The sequence below is a fragment of the Odontesthes bonariensis genome, chromosome 3 (genome assembly GCF_027942865.1).
Source record: "Odontesthes bonariensis isolate fOdoBon6 chromosome 3, fOdoBon6.hap1, whole genome shotgun sequence".
NCBI lineage: Eukaryota > Metazoa > Chordata > Actinopteri > Atheriniformes > Atherinopsidae > Odontesthes > Odontesthes bonariensis.
Genome location: NC_134508.1, coordinates 18128293 through 18147810, shown reverse-complemented (window position 1 = coordinate 18147810; position 19518 = coordinate 18128293). Strand labels below are relative to the sequence as shown.

Sequence of the window (19518 nt, the reverse complement as noted above, 5' to 3'; positions counted from 1 at the left end):
TCATCCAAACAGAGGAAGTATTCCCCCCTTGTGCTTCCTCACTTTCTTTGTCCTTTTTTTCTGGTTTTGTTTGGCTTTGATGAAGAAAATTCTATTCTGGGTTCAGGCCTACAGTTGGCACTTAGTAGATGGAAAGTCGGAAAACTTATATGAATGTGGCACCTGTTTGAGTGCCAAACCATAGGAGTAAGAGACAGAAGGAGCTGTGCAACTTTATATCGCTGCATATGTGGATCCTGGGTTTCAAAAGAGGTTGAATCTCTTTTAGATCAACTTGTGCTTTTGATCTAACAAAGAAATCTCTCTTAATCATTAACTCTGAGCACATTTGCTGATTTGCACTTGAGCCTGAAATGCCAGAGTTTCCTGGCATTATCCCTTATATGCTTTATTTGAACCGATTAACTCAAGCTTACGGAATTGGTCCCATCCAACAAGTAATCTAAAAAAGGAATGTGTTGTTTTTCTGATATCTTTCTGTGCTGCATTCTGTGAAGAAACTTCAGGAAAAGTTTTCACTCGTTTCTCCCAGAACATCAGATCTGTGGATCTATCAGGTGCTGCAGTCAGTCAGCTGCCTCTCTGCACGATCTCAGGAGCTGTCACGCCGCCTCCCCGAAGGGAAGCAGCAGCTTTGTGCGTGTTTGTGTTTCAGTGTGCTCACCCACATGGATGTGCAACCGAGCACATCTGCACTCATCTGATGAAATGTTCATGCAAACTTTTTCTGGCTGCTCAAACACTTTCCTAATGAACCGTTGCCATGGCATCTGCAGCAGTGTGAGGGGTGGCGTCATGGCAACAGATTACTCTCTGCCTACTTAGGGCCATCACCCAGGCAAGGTGTTGTAGTGGTGGTGGTGTGTCTGTGTGTGTGTGTGTATCACAGTTCTTGTGCGTGTTGATTAAGGCTCGTCAGAGGAAGGTTGAGTCCACCTCTCTGCTGTCGCCACCTCATTCGCTCTCTAAAGTGGTGAAGAGTTACAGAGATGTGATATCTGAATCTCTGCAGGGACTCACTCGCGCTTCACGTCCTGACACTGAGTCCACCTTTGGTTTGACCGTGAATTACTGAGATTAGACTTATTTTGTGTATTTTCTTTGTGCTTGAGCCACAAGAGTTCAATTATTGCATATAATCTCGGGTGTTGTGTAGCTTGTTCTTCTCTGCATTTTAAACAGCAAACGTCTCTGTGGTTTAAAATGATTTTTATACCCTAAACATCTTATTTCTACATTTGTTGGTCTTCTTACAAAATACAGTACTGTGCAAAAGTTTTGAGTAAACCCTTCCTTTATAAAAGTGAAAACATAAATGAGATTGAATGAGTGTACAAGGCAAAACAGGGTTTCTATTGGTTGGTTGAAAGTCAATATTTATTTTTAATTCATTCTTCATCACAGGCTGAACTCTCTTAGGCACACCCTCTATCATTTTTCTTTATTGTAATCTTAATGAATAGTTTTCCAGCCTCTCTTCTTCTCTGGTTTGCTGAAGGACATTCCAAAGCTCTTCTTTGGATGTCGGCTGCCTTTTCTGTCTCTCTCTCTCTCTCTCTGTCAAGATGTTCCTACATTGCTTTGCTTCAGTAAGCCTGAACTCTGGGTTCTGAAGAGGATTCATCCCCCCATAATACCTGTTGCCACTGATTTTCAGTCTGGCTCTTGTGTTTTGGGGATACCTCAGCCTTTTCTACCTGTTTACCTTCTCTAAGAATGGCTTCTTGACAGCCACCCTTCCACAGAGATAATTTCTTATCAGGCTTCAGCAAACACTACATGGATCAACTGAAACTGGATAAAAAGCTTGTCCACGCGTGTTAAATCCCCACACACTGTCTGCATTATTTTCGACATCTTTATAGATGCAAGCAAAGAAATTTGCGACAGGCTGCCAGTAAGTGCCTAAAAATACAATTTAGGACCGTTTCTTTGCTAAATTGTTTACTGTGTAGACGCAAGATTGTTTCATACTTTGAGTTAGGCTCCTTTTTTATGCTTAAATGATAGTCATAGTTAAGTGACTCAAACATAAAGCATTCCTCTGAAAGTGGTCAGGTGCAAGGACTGGACAGAAAATGAGTGATAAAGCAGCCAGCGTCCAAATTAAAACTTCAAAGGATCTTGAGAAAGTCTGAAGAATTATTGCTTGAGACCACTTAAAAAGATACTTCAAAAGCCTGGCTCCTTGGAACCTAAATATAAAGAAATGAAAAATGAGCTTTTTGTTGAACTGACTCACCCATTATCATTAGTACAAATGATACCAGATAATACAACCTTTTCCCAAGAATCTTGTGTTAATGAGTTGATAACCATGCTTGCAGTTTCTGTGTCTCTGTCCTTTCTTGCTTTGTCACATATTTACTTCTTTTCCTTTCCTCCCACCAGCAGATGCTCACAGAGGCCCTGCTTGGCCTCAGTGCTCACAGGCTCTGGCAGGCATCCATTTAGATTTAATGTGGCTTCATTCTCCACTCATGTTAATCTATGCTCACATATTTCCAAAGTACTGTTGCCTACTTTATAAGTTATTTTAAAGATATAATCGATTAAATCTGCATCATTCAACGTCTTCCAGGCTTTTTCTTTTTTAATCCTTTGCGGATATCTGTTTCAGTTAGTCAGTCCAATTCTGCCAACAAGCTGCAGAGAAGCGATGTGAGCTTCCTGAGAGTTGTACTGTTTGTGAAGCCAAAGCGGGAAGTTGTCAAAGAAACTGTAAGCAGGTGAAATGGAGAGTTTTTAAATGAGAAAATAAATATTGTTCTCAAAAAACAGCAGACTGTTGGGTTTCAGTACAGAGAAAAATTTTTTTCTAAAAGGTACGTTTAAAAGAAAAACATTAAAAGAGCACTGAAATACAAGATGTATCACGATTAGTACCGTAGTTGTTTTCTTAACATTGTTTTAAGTATTAGAGTTTGCCATCCAATGAGACTTGAGATCGCCTAAACTGCTCTGACGAAGAAGTCGTGAGACCAGGAGATAAAAATAAAATCATCTGATGAGCAAACTTGTTCTCAGAAGAGGAGTGTGCAGAAACTCAGCACCTCCGGACTTACCCTCCCCTTCCATGAGCGTAGGAAAAACTAGCGTGGCTGCTATGAAACCCCCCGAAAGCCGTTACTGGAGCCGGTGTTGGGTTTGTCCACTTTGGGCAGATGTGATAATATGCCAGTACAACATGCCAGACTCATTTAAAGGAGAACCCGCACCAACTGTGGATATGTTCTACATTTTCTGCACTCTATAGGATATTATTTACTTTTATTTAGATTTTGTAGGGCTTAAATTAAATACTGTTCTCAACCTCTTGGGTGTGATTCAATCTACTCTTTCTGTTTCCTTTATCAGTGTAGGTCAGTGCCGGAGGGGGAAGGTCATTTGTATCAGCATTAACGTATAAATTATCACAGTTGGACAAGTTTTCCCACTGAACACTTTACAGTAATATCAATGCCAATATAAAACTCAGATTACCACAGTACTTGCACTAATTACTCTGCATTAATGTAAATTACATTACAAGCTGCTATTAGGTGGATATTCTAATGTTTTCTTCTCAGATTCTAATCTGAGAAAAGGGACATGAGGAAAAGAGAGGAGATGAGAACAGAGATAATACAAACAAATCACAATTGTTGAAACCATACAGTATAATGAATGTCTGATTCTGAATCTTTGATTCACAGAGCAGTCTTCCTTCATAGATTAAGTACAATATTAAATCAAACTATTACTTTGTAAAATAATTTGGAAATTATGAGTCTTCACTAGTCCTGAGCACATCCTAAACTTACATATCAGCATAGAGGCTTGTGCAAACATTATATGACAATGGGCCTCGTGCAAGAACCATTCGTACGCACAGATTTGTTCTTAAATCGTCCGTACAAGTGATTTAAGAGAATTTGCGCATTCACCAATCTTTTCATATTTTACGTTTTCTTTCAGATACGAACAGATATACGAGTGATCCAGACCTGTCGTAGGAGTTTCGTAAAATAGTCCGCTGTTATTCCAATCAAGTTTGCTTGACTAATGGATTGTATATTTAATTACTTTGAAGAAAACATAAATAAATACACATTATACCTCATAATTATGCTGACATTATTCTGTTTGACTTAAATTGTGCACTAATTGAAGGTTCATTTGAATCTGTAACGGGAAGCGCAGCGGCTGTCTTGCTACTTTTGGATGCCTTAGTGCGTCAGGCTCTTGGAAGAGACCGTATGGAGACAGACGAATGGCTGACATCGCGATTAAGATTCCCAAGGACTATGCTGCTACGAATAAGCAGCTTGCTAGAGCCACAACTCCAGAGAAAAACACGCCAATCAAACCCAATTCCACCACACGTCCAGGTCCTCACCACCCTTGGATTTTTGGCCACTTGAACCTTTCAGAGGGAGATTGGAGACAGATCGGGGGTGTCCCAGTTCTCTGTGCGCTCCCCTTGGTCATCAAAACTCTCATCAGTTTATCACCCATGGTACATCAGATTCCCCTACACCGCTGTCCAACAAGTACAAATTAAAAGGGACTTTCATGCCGTGGCTGGACTGCCAATCATAATTGCATAATTCATCATTTACGCAGGTCGTTTACACACTTTTTCCGAAGTTAAGAGCGCTTGTTGAATCTGACGTGGCGTGTTCGTACGAGACCATACGAAAAAAGTGAGAGAAATTTAGAATAAAAATACGAAAATGTTCTTGCATGAGGCCCATTGTCTTCATATGTCCCTATCATCAGTCAGAGAAGTCAGGCAGTGACAGTTTACGATCCTCCCTATAATCATATTTTTGCCCTTCTTTGCATTGTAATTCTTGTCACAGTCTCAGCCATATTGGGAGCAAACCTTCAGTAATTGAAGGCCAGCACGATAAGGACACATCAGTTGGTTGATGATGGCTTTACCAGCCATGCAACTTGTTCCACAGCTATTTAGCAGCTTAGGTAAATCATCCTTATAGACGTGAAAAAGAAAAAGGAGACAAAATACTCCCCTGCCTTGATCCATTGCAGACGGTGAATGGAGCAGACACAGAGTTGCCTGACTTTACACACACTGACTGATGAGCGTAGCAAAAAGACAGAATTCTCACAAGAGATTTGGGAACAAATCTCTGTTAAAATAGAACAGAGAAACATCTGTCTTAGAAACACCAATAAGGCAAAATAAAATGTGAAATTATGCCTGTTATACAAATCTAAAATCTCCTTTAAAGCAAAGGAACAAATGCCTGTGCCATGTTCAAGTTTAAAACAATTATATATTTATTTTATTTTAGAAATTAGCATCAACTGTTCGAGCATTTTCAGTATTGTCTTCTCCAAGGCTTTGGATGAAATACTGGCTAAAGCAATAGGTCGATAATTCTACTATCAATTTTGCCAGCTTTGTCTTTATTGATAGTGACTACCACCTCAGACAGAATAAATCAGGCAAAATACCATTAACTAAAAACCCAGTCAAAGGAAAAGACAGTTTTTCCTCTTACAAATTTAAATGATCTTCTGATATTTTATCCATATCACATGCCTTCTTGTCTTTTAGCATCCTGACTGTAATATTGACTTCTTTTTAGGAAACCGTCACATCTTCATTATTATCAGTGCGTCTACTGCAAATGAGGTACTTTTAACGCAGCTAAGCTGCTCAAAATAATGTTTCTGCTCCAACTCAGTAATTTCCCCAGAACTACTTACACTGTCAATATATACTGGCAAGGATGTTTTATTATTATTCTTTTGATCTCTTTCCAGAAATCATTTGAGGAATTGTTTTGCATTTTATTAGCGAGTAAATATGACTTCATTGTATTTTCATTCCTCTTAATAAAATGCAGGGCATATTTAGAATTAGTATTTGCTCGTTTCTTATATTCAAACAGGAGACAGTGTTTATGTCTGTCTGACTCAGCCCTAGTTTTAATTGCCCTTGTAGCCTCAGCATGAAGCTCCTCAACAAATTTATTCCAGCTTGGTTTTGCTTTGTACAAATTAGGTTTATACAGGGGCCTGCTGGAGACAAGATGCGACTCCCCAACGTTTTCATTCACGGAGCATCACTCAAAACCATGCTGAGGGTTCTTACAGTTAATATCACAGCGTGCAGCTGAGTCTTTTGGTAACCCCTTTGGTATTACTCAGCAAGGTGTCAGACTGAGAATAGTATGTTTCAAAATCCTCCTCAGTTAAGTAAGACCAGACTTTTTTTCCTGCACGCATGTCGTTGTCCACAGACAAAGGAGTAGGTAAATTGCCCAAATCTACAAATAAATATAAAGGCATATGATCATTAGTAGCTCGTTCATATTCAATCTTCATAGACTCTGAGGAGGCATGTGCAGACGCAATAATCTAGCTATGATGCTTGTGCCCCTCTTTTCTAATGTAAGAGTGGTTCTTACCACTTTAAAAAAACATTTTGACAGCCAAACCATGACCAGAGGAAAAAACAACATTTAGTGATAAAGAGCTACCATCAGAAACGTCTGCATTCATATCTTCCACAATAAATAAGCAAGTGGGGTATTTTCCTGGATAAAAGACCTCACACAAACCAACCTGTTGAGATATTTGTCTTCATTCTGGGAACTCAAGGAGCATGTACATATTCTCTACTCTACTCTTAACTCTTTATCTCAACTGCAACTAAGCGCAATTCCTATAGCCCAGTCAACATTCAGTCTGACAATGTTAACCGTACTTTTTATGCCATAGTACGGCAACTCTACCAGGTAGTCTGACACAAACTAGTGCTAAAACCAGTGGCAGATTCACCTGTTTCATACAATTCTTTATGGCCTGCTAAGGTAAAAAAAAAAAAAAAACAGTCCCGAACACACATTATTTCACAAGTCACCAAGAATATCCATAACTAAGTAGCGTGATTCATCTGCTTCACTGTGCCCAACAGGTACTCTTTGTGCAATATATGAGACAATATTGACATTCATATGTTTTAGCTTGTCTCAGGCAGCTGTCTGGCTGCTGCTCTCCTGTAGAGCTACAGGTTGACCACTAGAATGTTGTCGTCTCGTACGGCTTTTGTTAAAAAAGAGCCCGCAAAAGCACTAATATTGGGCTGCACGGCTGTGCTTTGGGGCTTCTGGGGCTTGCATAGCCCTTTCCTCACAACACTGCTCCACAGCAACGACTGTAGCAAGGGACTCGGGGCCTCTTCTCGTGACTGGTGAGCAGGTGCCATAGATCCTGCGCCTCTTTTTCCTGCAGCGCCGGCACTGCACTAGTCCGTATGCTCAACCAGGGAATCCGCAGAGTTTCTCAGCTGCCGTCACCTGACGATCCACTGTTGCCACCTCCAAGTTCTGACTCCCACTTGCTTGAGCTTCTAGGACCTCCCTAAACATAAAAGCTTCCCAGCTCAGCTGTTCCACTCTGCTGAGTAATAGAAAGGCATCCCTTTAGCTCCCTCTCAACTAAAGGGAGTAAAAAGTAAGTTGCAGGTGACTGAGGAGTGAAGGGGAAATATCTGTCAAGCTATATGTCCTCAGAACTCACAGTCAGTTCTCTCGGCCACAGCTGCTGTAAAATAAACAGGAAATAACTGGAAAGCTGAAAACTGATCCGTCAGACCATAAAACCAAGTTTTTACCCTCAAAAATGACTTTAAACAGGTTGGGCCCACAAAACACATTGGACCCCACAAGTAAAGTGGGCTCCTTGTTTTTTAACCTTGTAATTAAAGAAAATATTAGAACACACACACGCATGCACAATTACAGAGAAAATAAGATAAGCCTTTATATTTTCTGAATTGTGCGTATGTGTGTGAAAGAGACGGAAAGTGAATTTTTTATTTTCTGTACGCCTATCTCTCTTTTTCTCTCTCTCTATCTGCAGACACACGCGCCCGCACACAGCATTTTTTTTTTCATCTTTTAATCCCAAACTGCTTAAGGAAGGAGAGGGGAGAAATCCCTTTACAATGTGTGGGCTCAGCAGTGCTTGGTAACCACTCGCTATCTCGCACTGAAGGCAGTCGTCTTCCTCCAGACGCACAGACCCTGCTCTCCGCTCTATATGATTTACTCTCTGACAGATGTCGAGATTGTTGTCAGTGAGCCACATCTGTGTCTGACTGTTGAAAAACCATCCTGGGATTTTTTTTATGGGCTTTGGGTTATGTTGTGAGATCAGTGTGATAAAAAAAAAAAGAAGAAAAGCAAATGTCGAAGATGCTGTCAGAGGAAAGGCACTGGACAGGCCCTCGTGAGAAATCAAACAGGATTGTCTTTTCTTCTAGACAGCGTTGTGTTATATTTAATGCATAGCACTTGTCTCCTAGTTTTTAAAAAAACTCAACTTGTTTATTCATGTCGTTATCTATTTTTATTTGCTTGTCATTGTGTTTCTCCCATTAGTATTTTCACTGTTGTTTTTTGACTGAAGATGGAGACAGCTCACACTAAGCAGATGGATAAGTGAATGAAGAGATGAACTAAAGAACGAGAGGCAGCCTGTTGAGCCTTTTTGCCATGATTGAAAGAGACAGTGAGCTTTAACATCTGTTGGTGGATTTTAGCTGAGCTCCTGTCTATTGATGCACCCCTGTGGAATAAGGGGAAATAAAATGAACAAGCTGACCCATTTTCCCCTTTCCTCCAGTTGCTTCTTTCCTTGCTTCTCCACACTCTTTCCGTTTGGAATAAGAAAGGCAGTGTCTATAGAAACGATGGATGATGGATGTGTGTGTTTTGTGTGTGGTAGTTTTTTCTTATCTGAATTCTATTATTTAGACAATCACTCTCAATGGCTCAGTTTGATTAGTGTGCATCAGTGCACATCCCTGTTCTGTTTGAAGAGATGTCAAGGATGCAAACCAGGAACAAAATGGAGAAAGGAAGAAGTTTAAACTATTTCTTCCTTCGCCATTAATTTGATGATGATCGCTAAAGATTTCTTCCACATTGCTGTGTGTGTACATTTGTGTGGAATTATGTGTGGGTGTGTGGTGATCAGTGTTTTGCAAGTTCACACTTCACAAGAACAAGTTCAAATTTCAGTCCACTTAGATTGATACTGAACAAGTTCATCTTTACCATTCACCATTTGGACTTTGAACTAGTTCTCAATCCCAAAATGAGCTGTTTACGTTCATTTTTCCCTTTAATCATGACCTCCTCTGGTTTCTCCTTACACAGTACATAGTGTTATATTGTGATACTGGAACATGGGCAGCACAGCCATCTGAGCATCTCATGCATAACCTACTTTATTTGATCATTTTCACACACATATGAAAGCATGTTAGCTTACAGAGGCCAAAGTCTCACTGTTATCATCCTACTAACATCAGGCAACTTCAGCAGCTTGTGGGGAAAAAAAAAAATACAACTTCAAAAGTGACCAGCAACAATACCTGTGACTAAATCTGTTATGGGAGCACCACCTCAGATAAAATCATATTTAGTGGGAGTACATGGCACTGGTGAGTACAGAGTTAGGGAACATGGCCATCTGCACCAAGGCAAATACATCCTTTAGAATCAGCTAGCAAGACTCACTCCTTTTTTTGCTTCTTTATATTTCTTAGTTTCTGTCGTGCTGTGGGAGTGTTCCTACTTGGTTCTACACATTTCTGTACTAAATGCAATCGCATAACCTTTATATACAGTAGTTTTGCCAGTGACTGGTGAGGAACTCATAGCAAAGTCTGTGGCTTCCATGTGGCGTGTGCAGGCACAATTCAGCATAACATTTTCACTCAGAGAACATTATAACAGCTTACAATAGAGTTTTGGTTGGGTTGTGTCAAAGTGGGTGAGGATGGAGGACTCGGATGCAGACTTTTTTTGAAAGGAAAACTGAATTTATTTACAAAAATAACAAAAAGCGCGGCTTGGCTGGATTCAAAAAACAAAACGTGACAAAATAAACAAAGGTTGCTTGCTTGCTTGCTTGCTTGCTTGCTTGCTTGCTTGCTTGCTTGCTTGCTTGCTTGCTTGCTTGCTTGCTTGCTTGCTTGCTTAACTTGGCAAAATCGACATGTAGGGCACGAAACGAAGGCAAAGATCCGACACACTGAGAGGGGAGACTGGAAACTAAATAGGGAGTGAGAGTGATTGGAGAGTGAGTGCAGCTGAGGGAAAAAACACAGGTGAAGTGAGTGAAACTAATGAACTGGTAAGTAAAGGGAAACTAAAACATGGCAAAACTAAAAACTAAACATGGACTAAGAACCAAAAACGTGACCTAAAACATGAAACTTAAAACATGAGTCCATGGGTGTGACAGGCTGGATATGCGCATGTTCTAAAAATGTAGAGGTGTGTCCCCTTGTTAAAGGACATGTTATTTTCCATGCACATTACTGGGCATAATGTTATTGCTTATGGCTGTTTTTCAGGAAATGTGTATATTTTTCAGCAGTGCTGCATGCAGCAAGTCAGATGTTCACACATAGTTTTGCATACTTTTCACTACAACACCACAAGTTTAGTGGACAGACAACCAACCGTGTGTTTGTACAGACAAATGGATTCAGTGAGATATGCCATGAATTATTAACACGTGAGCTGTGAGGTAACGCTGAACCAGCTTCCCTGATCTCTATTGAGAATGATGCAATGTTTCATTAATATTTTAATTTTGCAATTAAAGTCAGTAATAAGATCAGAGCGGTAGTTGTCACGTGTTTGAATGTGTCTCAAATACACTAAATTTGATGCAGGAATCACTTTTTAAGAAATAGTTATGTAATTTCAGGATAACTCTTTGGTATAATCTAACCAATTTCTTGAGTATGTTTCAAAGAGACTATCCTCCTGCTTAAAGCGTACCTAAGTTGCATTTTGTTCATGCAGGCAGATACGTCCCCTAATTACGTTCAAAGAATTTTCGACCTCGAGTATCTGTGAGAGCAACTTTTTGTGAAGGGTAAAAATGACTTTTTTTTTTAGCTCTAATCACGATTGTTTTCTAACCTTAGCCAAGTGGTTTTTGATTTCCAACCCTTACCATTGACGTTAATGCATTAACCAAATCAGTAAGTGACAAAGCTTCATCGTTACATGCTGCGTTTACATGTAACCAACGCAACCAGTAAAAGTGGTGTCCATGACAACAATGGTCACATTATAAAAAGTACTACCGAAGTACTTTTATTGTCCAAACCCAACCAGGAGTGTTTCATTACACAGATTCTTGTAGTTAGATTCTACTGGATAGTATTTACAGTGTACCCCTGATATATTTTAGCCTATTCGAACATAGTTTGGGCTTCCATATGTCATGTGTGTTGCTATATTGGCATTTTGTTCTAGTTAGTTCACACCATGCTTCACCATCTTTGCTGCAGTGAAATCGAGATAATGAATGTTCACAACTTTATCTCAGTTAGGCCCAATGTGTATGTTCATCATGGGAATGTGGGATGAAGAGTGCAGTGTCCTGGCTGCAGGGGGGGACAGGACTTTAAAAAGTAAAGAGTGTGAGCAGGTGTGTCTGAGTGTGTGTGTTTGTTTGTATGGGACAAGTAGCGAGAGAGGATGAACCTCGGGGTATTGGTTTGGGCTAAAGCCAAGCTTACAGGAAATGCCAAGAAATCACCCAGAGTCGTTCAAACAACACGGGCACACAAACAGACTGTCTCTCTCTCACAGACACACACACATACACACACACACACACACACACACACACACACACACATGCACTTTTGTATGCGCACACGCAGATGCACAAACTACAGTAAACAAAATCCCTGCAGCAGTGCAAATTGAACTGAGAAAAAATATATAAATATATTTCATAAAATCATCTGTAAGCTAAAGCTGTTTGCCACTGTTAGGTCTCTGTTGTATGGTGTAACAGGAGCACTGTCAGGGTCTCACCTTGCACAAATCTAATCAATGGTACAGGGGATAACAGAAAATCATAGAAGAAAGTGGATTAGACATGGTGCCGAGATACACTACAAAGAAACCCCCTCTTGACTACGATCTGACTGCTTAGATCCGTTACATTAGGCTGATATAAGTTATAGTGATGCAAAAGAGCACATTTAATCTAAGAATATTTTTCTAAGAGTTTATGCCTTTGTGATTTATCTGAGCAGTACAAGGTGTTGAGACATTATGATACCAAACCAGCAAAATACATCTGACATTGTCAGGATGCGCAAATGTTTCAAAAGCTGTCTTTCACTGATAAACAGGTTGGATGGATGGCATCTGGTTCTTATTGCATGTACAAGCGAAAAAGGTTGTCATGTAAAGAGAAGCTTCAACTACATTGATATGTATGTCTATGAAAGACCATAGACTGGTGTCATTTAAAGGTATAGTGTACCACAAGATGAAAAATGAGCAGGTCACACACCATTAAATTTTATAGAGTAACAAACCAACACAAAGAGAGCACAGAGAGGCGCTGCCAGTGGAGCCTTCAGTATTAAAGTTAATGAAGCTATACTTTACAACTTCTAAAAAAAGCATAAAATGTCCATCAGGTCTGAAATATGTAGGTGTTTGTGGAGGTGCAAAAGTGGATGCTGCTATCTGAAATAATGTAAGGGACAAGTAAAGTGAAACCATATGAAGAAAAACATTGCTCACTCAATGGTAGTGAGTATAGGAGAAGTTATTCTATGCTCTCATATGCATGTGCTAACAATATGCTAACAATGGCATGATATACAGACATATTTTTGGTTTGTTTACTTAAAATGAAAGCACAGCATTTGGTGAAACATCCAAATTTACTCTCTTGCCAAAACTTTAAAAAAAGAAGATCAATATGAATCTCCTGCTTGTGCACTTAATATAAAGCAACAGTCAGAGGTCTGTTAGTTTAGCTTAGCATTAACAGTAAGTAGGCTATAACATGAACTACCCTATTTCATCTTTACCTTGCAGCAGGAAAGTTATTTGTTCTCAATTTTAATATCTAACGATTTACACCAAAATTAAATGACATTTCATGACGTTTTTTGACTTAAAACTTCAAGTAGGCTGTGGGTCAGAAGCTTTTAGACTCCACATTGTTATACCTTTTGAAACAAAATATTAATCAGAGACTAACAATGTGCACAGGGTGTACTTCTTCCACAATGTCAGCTTGGATAGACCTCAGCCTCCTGCAACTCTGTAAAGGTTATAGCGGGTAGAGTTGATGGACGGATGTTACCCAGAGGTGGGCACTGAGGTAGGCAGGGTGGCACCTGTAAATGCTGATCAGATACCACAGTGCCATTTTAGCCCCACCTTGTCATGAAATTTCCTTCATCTCAGACTCCCTCTTATCGCAGGTGCACAGAAAGCCTTTCCCAGACACCATCTCTCACATAAAAAACAGTCTGAAGAGACCAGTCTGGGCTTCCCATTTTTTAAAGTGTTCCCTAATGTCAACCACTGATAAAGTATTGCTCACGCAGCTACGATCAGTGTGCTCCTCCTGGGATGCTCTTTATCAGCAGGGTGTTTGTGCTTCAGGCCATCACACGTCCCTATCTACATCCACATGCATCAATCAGTCAATCAGTTGTAAACAAGTAGTACCCAATGTGTTGATCAGTGATACAGTATTAACCTCTGTGTGGGTGTTGTGTGTCTGTTCGCTGTGCAGGAGTTTGCCACTCTGACGAAGGAGCTGAACATATGCCGGGAGCAGCTGCTGGAGAAAGAGGAGGAAATATCTGAGCTGAAAGCTGAAAGGAACAACACCAGGGTGCGTGTATTATAGTGTTCGTCTATGACGGTGGGACATTGCAAGTATTTAAATGAATATTCTCGTTGGTCGTGAATGCATTCATATGTGACGCCGTAGCTGCTGTTGGAGCACCTGGAGTGTTTGGTGTCTCGTCACGAGCGCAGTCTGAGGATGACAGTGGTAAAGAGACAGGCACCTCCGCCATCTGGAGTCTCCAGCGAGGTGGAGGTCCTCAAAGCCCTGAAGTCGCTGTTTGAACACCACAAGGCTCTGGATGAAAAGGTGAACTCACACACACACACACACACACACACACACCATGACTATAGTCATGAATAGAGGGATAACTAGGTTCTCATTAGGTGATTTCAGTAATTGGTATTTCCATCATGTACACCATTTTGAGGCTACACACTTGTTCTTTGACAGAACTGGTGTCTTTTCTCACTGATTAATTCTGAGCCAGTCAATTCTCTTGTTTTTGTGCTGTTAAGTTGTTAATGAACCTCATTAGTCTCTCGGCGATAGAGGAAAAAGTTCTCCATGTAGATGAGAGCAAAAGTGCAGCAAATTGAGGAAATTCTGCGACTGCATTTGCAGCAGCGTCATGTTGACAGTTTAGCTATATGTCAGAGGAAGTTAGAAGTCAAAAATAAAACTGGCAAAATGGTAAAAAAAAATAATAGTCCAAATAAAACCCACAGTTCAGTTTTTGTAAGTTAACTGTATAAGACTTATCTTGCATGTGCTTTTGTTCCATTTGTCAGGTGCGTGAGAGGCTTCGGGTGGCTCTGGAAAGGGTGGCCACCCTCGAGGGACAGCTAGTAACTACCACACAGGAGGTAAGGTGACTCTGTGCTTGTACAAGACCATTTGTGTGAGTGCACGTGTGCGTCTTTAGTGTTTGCACTCGCTGGAACATCTGCTCAGGCCCCAGCAGACATCTGTTGAAGCCTCTAGTCTGATGAGGTGTACACTTCACTCGCCAAGCATCTTCTCAGCCCTCTAATCATACACATAAAGCATTCACTCATAAAAATATTATTTGATGAATAGGGCTTAAGATAAGGATTTGAATTGAATATTCACATCAGGTTAAATTATAGTAGAAATAAGCAAGTAGATAGAGGATTTAAAGTCGGGGCTTTTTCATTTGGAATTGCCATTGAGAAGAGTCCCCTTAATGAGGTCAAGCCCTTTACTTTTCTGAGCATAATTCATACATGTAGATTTGTAAATTATGATAGTACCTTTTCTGTTACTGGAAAAGAAAAAAGGTAAATGTGTGTTTGTAAAGTGTTCTTTTTCCTTTTGATTCTACTTTTCAGTTGAACTTGGTGAAGCAGAGAAAGGATGGTGACTCAGAGCGAACAGATGGATCCAAACCTACATGGAAGGTCTTCCTGGCTGTGTGATTGTTTTTCTGCTCTGTGCTTTATTTTAAGTCTGTTGCTGGTCATTTTAGTCACAAATTTTTTGCCTTCCCTCGACACATTAACACATCTACACGCACACATAGAGCGAGTAAAGGATCTACAGAAAGCAGAATCCCTCTTTTACCTTTCTGATAATGGGAAAGCATGAGTGGCCCTCTGTCCTCCCTGGTTTAAGGCCAGTATATGTGCCTGTATCTGTCAGGAGTAACAGAATCCCCCATGATTAAACAGCAGAACACGTTTGCATCTGGGTATATACTGCAACTCTCACTGCTGCACCTATTTTTGAGGAGGTCTCTATCAGAAGAACATAATCAATAACTTACCATTAAGAAGGGATTAAAGCAAGCAGACTGTATTGGAGAATAGTCACAGAGTGTGAAGTGGAAAAAATGAGGAGTAAATTATCTCGAGTAAGTCTATTTGGTGAAGGAGTGTAATTAAGCTGTCACAGGATGAACTTTGCAAGAAAATTCTGTCAGGACATTTATCCATGACAGCTGCTGCCCTCCTAGCTCTGTCCAAAGATGCAGCTAGCACTTTAAGGGGATATTTTCATCAAAACGCCACAAAAACTCAACACTTTAGTGTGGGAACTTCCTGTACTGTACAATGTTCTGCCCACAATAACAGGGAGTAAATCTAAGCAATGTGAATTGGCTCATCAGGAAGAATGCACAGCTGTGCAACTCACCAGGTGTGTTTCATTACACAGATTCAGTCCATTTAGACACCTTTCTGCAACATTACTGTGTGTGTGGTTTCTGGAAGGTATTCATGAGCAGGCAAAATTGGGACATGAGGGAGCAGAGGGGGTCCTTCTAACATCGGTCGCCCACTGTGTTTCCTGTCGAAATATGTGTCCCTGACGGTTTGTTTAATTAAGACCCTGGAAATAATTGCACTTTGAGCTGTGAGGAGAAGGGAAACAGCATCAAAACAACAACACGGAAGCCCTGTATGCATGAATCTCTTTTTTTTTTATCTAGGTCACCCAACAACTTCATCATTTTCTAAAACTCTCAAAACCTTCCACCCATTCCATGAAGAGTTACATATTTGTAGTTCTAAGGTGTATTGTATGTGAGAACATGTCTATGCAGTTTGTACGGTTGCTTTTAATTTTGTGTGTCCCTATTACAGAGACTACCCAACGGCTCTATAGACGCCCACGATGATGGCAGCCGGGTGTCTGAGCTCCAGGAGCTGCTGGATCGGACCAATAAGGAGTTGGCTCAGAGCCGGGAGCACTCTGCCACACTTAACGCCCGCATGGCCGATCTTGAGGCCGAGCTCACAAATGCCCGCCGAGAACTGAGTCGCAGTGAGGAACTTTCAATCAAACAACAGAGAGAGCAGAGAGAGGTGAGAGTAGGATGGTGCAAATACAAATATGCTTGCAGCTCTGGGATCAAACACCCACAGCAGTGAGTCGTGAAAATGTTTTGGTTTTCGGGTAGAAATCTGCAAGAAAATGTTGATGACCTCTCATATTCTAACTTGTTTTCATAGATGCTAATACACAGTGTGTGCGTGCTTTTTTTTTTTTTTTTTTTTTTTTTTTTTTTTTCCTTTCCACATTTCGTCTCTCCCGTTGTGGAATTAAAATATTGTTTTGGCAACTCTTATTGCAACGGCTCACTTGAATGTATAAAGACAGAATACAACCCCTTTTCCAATATACATACTCACAGGGCAAAGAAAAGAAAAAAAGAACTTTGACTTGCATGTAAAAGGGACACTTTTTATCTGTTTAAATTTTCATTTATTTTTTGTCGCATTTTCAGAAAACACTGTAAACAAAGGAAGCATGATACGTTATGTTTTCTGAAATCAGATATGCTGACATTTAATTAGCCAACACCAATCATGTGTTGACATAAATTTTTACAAGACAAGTTATGGACTTATATCGCGACTTACTTTTTTTTCGCACAACTATCTTTTATATATTTTCCTTCTGCAGAGAAACTATATACATACTTGGCTGTGATGTGATGACCACATACAATATGTGTCAATGAACTTCAACTAAGTGATAAGCTAATAGTGTGTTTTCAGGATTTTCTTTTTTTTGTTAATATTGATTATGGCATGATATGACAGAGCAAAGAAATAAATTTAGAAAAAAATTCAGGAATTATATGATTGATGTCTGATTTGTGTCTTAATCATCTATTCCTTGGTCTACTGTCATCACTCAGGCATTTTGATGGGATGCATTTTAGATTTGTTTGATTTTTGAGGATCATTTTGCTGAAATCTTTCAGTTGCTATGGGCCATGTTTTTAGCTGGTACAAAATCATTTGCAAGCAATTTTTGCTCTTTATTTCTTAAGCTTATTTGATTAGATTTGAACTGATTCACTATCTTTCAGCAAAACAAGAAAGTGCACACTGTATTTCTGGCTTAGCAACAGAAAAGTAGAAGATTTTCGACACAAACTATGAAGTGTGCAAACTTGATCATGAATAAACAGTAAATGCAGGATTGTTTATAAATCTGTCTGTTTTTTTTTTTTGTTTTTTTTTTAACTTTATGGTTTTATTCATTATTATCTTAATGTGTTACTTCTGCAACTGCAGAGAGAGGATATGGAGGAGAGGATAACAACATTAGAGAAACGCTATCTGGCTGCTCAGCGGGAGACCACACACATCCACGACCTTAATGACAAACTGGAGAATGAACTGGCAACCAAGGACTCTCTGCACCGACAGGTAACACACAGTAACACTCACTCTGCTCTGTTAGAAGGATGACAGCAGGCATTCGCATTAATGAAAACCAATCAGTCGGAATTACCTGAAAAAGCTGCAAAACGTGTCTAAATGCTTATTTAATAAGCTGAAATGGTAAAAAAGGGATTAATTATGATGAAAACTAGAAGCATTTAACTATTTTCCGCTGATTAAATTAACAAACTCCATCCATTTTCTATAACGGCTTAATCCAACTCAGGGTTGCAGGGAGGCTGGAGCCTGTCCCGGCTGTCATGGGGGCGAGAGGCGGGGTACACCCTGGGCAGGTCGCCAGTCCATCACAGGGCAACACAGAGACAAATAACCATGCACAGTCACACTCACTCACTGCTAGGGACAATTTAAAGTCACCAATTAACCTGTGCATGTTTTTGGACAATGGGAGGAAGCCGGAGTACCTGGCGAGAACCTAGGCAAATAGGGGGAGAACATGCAAACTTCACACAGAAAGGATTTGAACCAGGGATTTGAACCAGGAACCCTCAAAACCCTCACTTGACAAAAAAAGCATATCCTGCCATTTAGTTTAAGAGTTGGAGGATTAAAAAAAGCTCAGTTCAGCCTCTATTTGCTTCTTCCTTAAGTTTATTTGGGTAAAATTATACACTCACTGTACACTTAAGTTGTCAGTGATGATTTTATAACTTTAGAATTAAGCAATGGTATTTAGTTATAAGTTAATGAGCACTTCTTTACCTCAAAGCACTTCCTTCCTCTACCTTTGGGTACAGAAATTAAAGCCCTATTTCTGTGTGTTTACTAACATTATGTGTGATTATCATTCGAAGCAATGAAACCAAAGCTGTTGAAAGTGTTATTCATAGCTAATTGTTTAAAAAAGAAATTACATGTCAACCTTTTTCACACACTTAGCCAACATGAATTTAGCCTCATAGTCTGTAAAACAACAAAACCATCAACATGATGTAACAAATCAGCCTGGGGGGAGAAAATCAGTATTCATGAATGTGTAGTTTCATTAATCTGCTGTGTTCGGGCTGGCTTGAATGTGTTACACTGCTAATGTGTCATGATAAACAGTGACATATGACTTGTGGATTCAGGCTGATATTTTGCTTTCGTATCGCTTTTTCTCCTGCAACATTTTAATATTTGATGCCTTAACCATCTGCAACAAGGCATCTTGAGTACTGAAGAGCGCTGAAGTCAGAGTGAGCAATGGAAGCGTCCTGCTCAAAAGTTCATGTGTAGTTCGGGGTGAATCCGAGTTCACCTCCTCAAGGGAAACACCAGCAACATCCTCCATGCCTGCTCATGTGTCGCGTCGTGCCACTCGCCCGCTACTCTACAGTAATCACACCTCTCTAGTGGTTGCAGTAAAGTCCCCCCTTTCTGTTTGAATGTGTTTGTGCGTGTCAGAGTGAGGAGAAGGTGCGCCAGCTGCAGGAGATGCTGGAGATGGCAGAGCAGAGATTGGCTCAGACCATGAGGAAGGCTGAGACACTGCCAGAGGTGGAAGCTGAGCTGGCGCAGAGAGTTGCAGCGCTCTCCAAGGTGACACACACAAACAGGCAGCTGTTGAATCTATACGGGAAAAAATAAACATGTCTCAGCGGTAAAGGAATACATAACCCAGCCTCTTCTGAGACGGTTTTACTGACACTATATGCAT

General features: G+C 40.2%; 1 protein-coding gene across 6 annotated transcripts in view; it reads left to right on the top strand.

Annotated features, from left to right (window-relative positions):
* ppfia4 (PTPRF interacting protein alpha 4) overlaps positions 1-19518 on the top strand; it is a 64421-nt gene that overhangs the window by 30735 nt on the left and 14168 nt on the right. For all 6 annotated transcript variants that reach the window (XR_012769484.1, XM_075460660.1, XM_075460657.1 and 3 more), the window contains exons 3-9: positions 13603-13704; positions 13804-13968; positions 14454-14528; positions 15015-15083; positions 16266-16487; positions 17709-17843; positions 19266-19400. Coding sequence is in view for 5 of the 6 variants with exons in the window: in XM_075460660.1 (XP_075316775.1) it covers positions 13603-13704; positions 13804-13968; positions 14454-14528; positions 15015-15083; positions 16266-16487; positions 17709-17843; positions 19266-19400 (903 nt within the window). In the remaining variant the exon portion in view is untranslated. The remainder of the gene's footprint in view (positions 1-13602; positions 13705-13803; positions 13969-14453; positions 14529-15014; positions 15084-16265; positions 16488-17708; positions 17844-19265; positions 19401-19518) is intronic.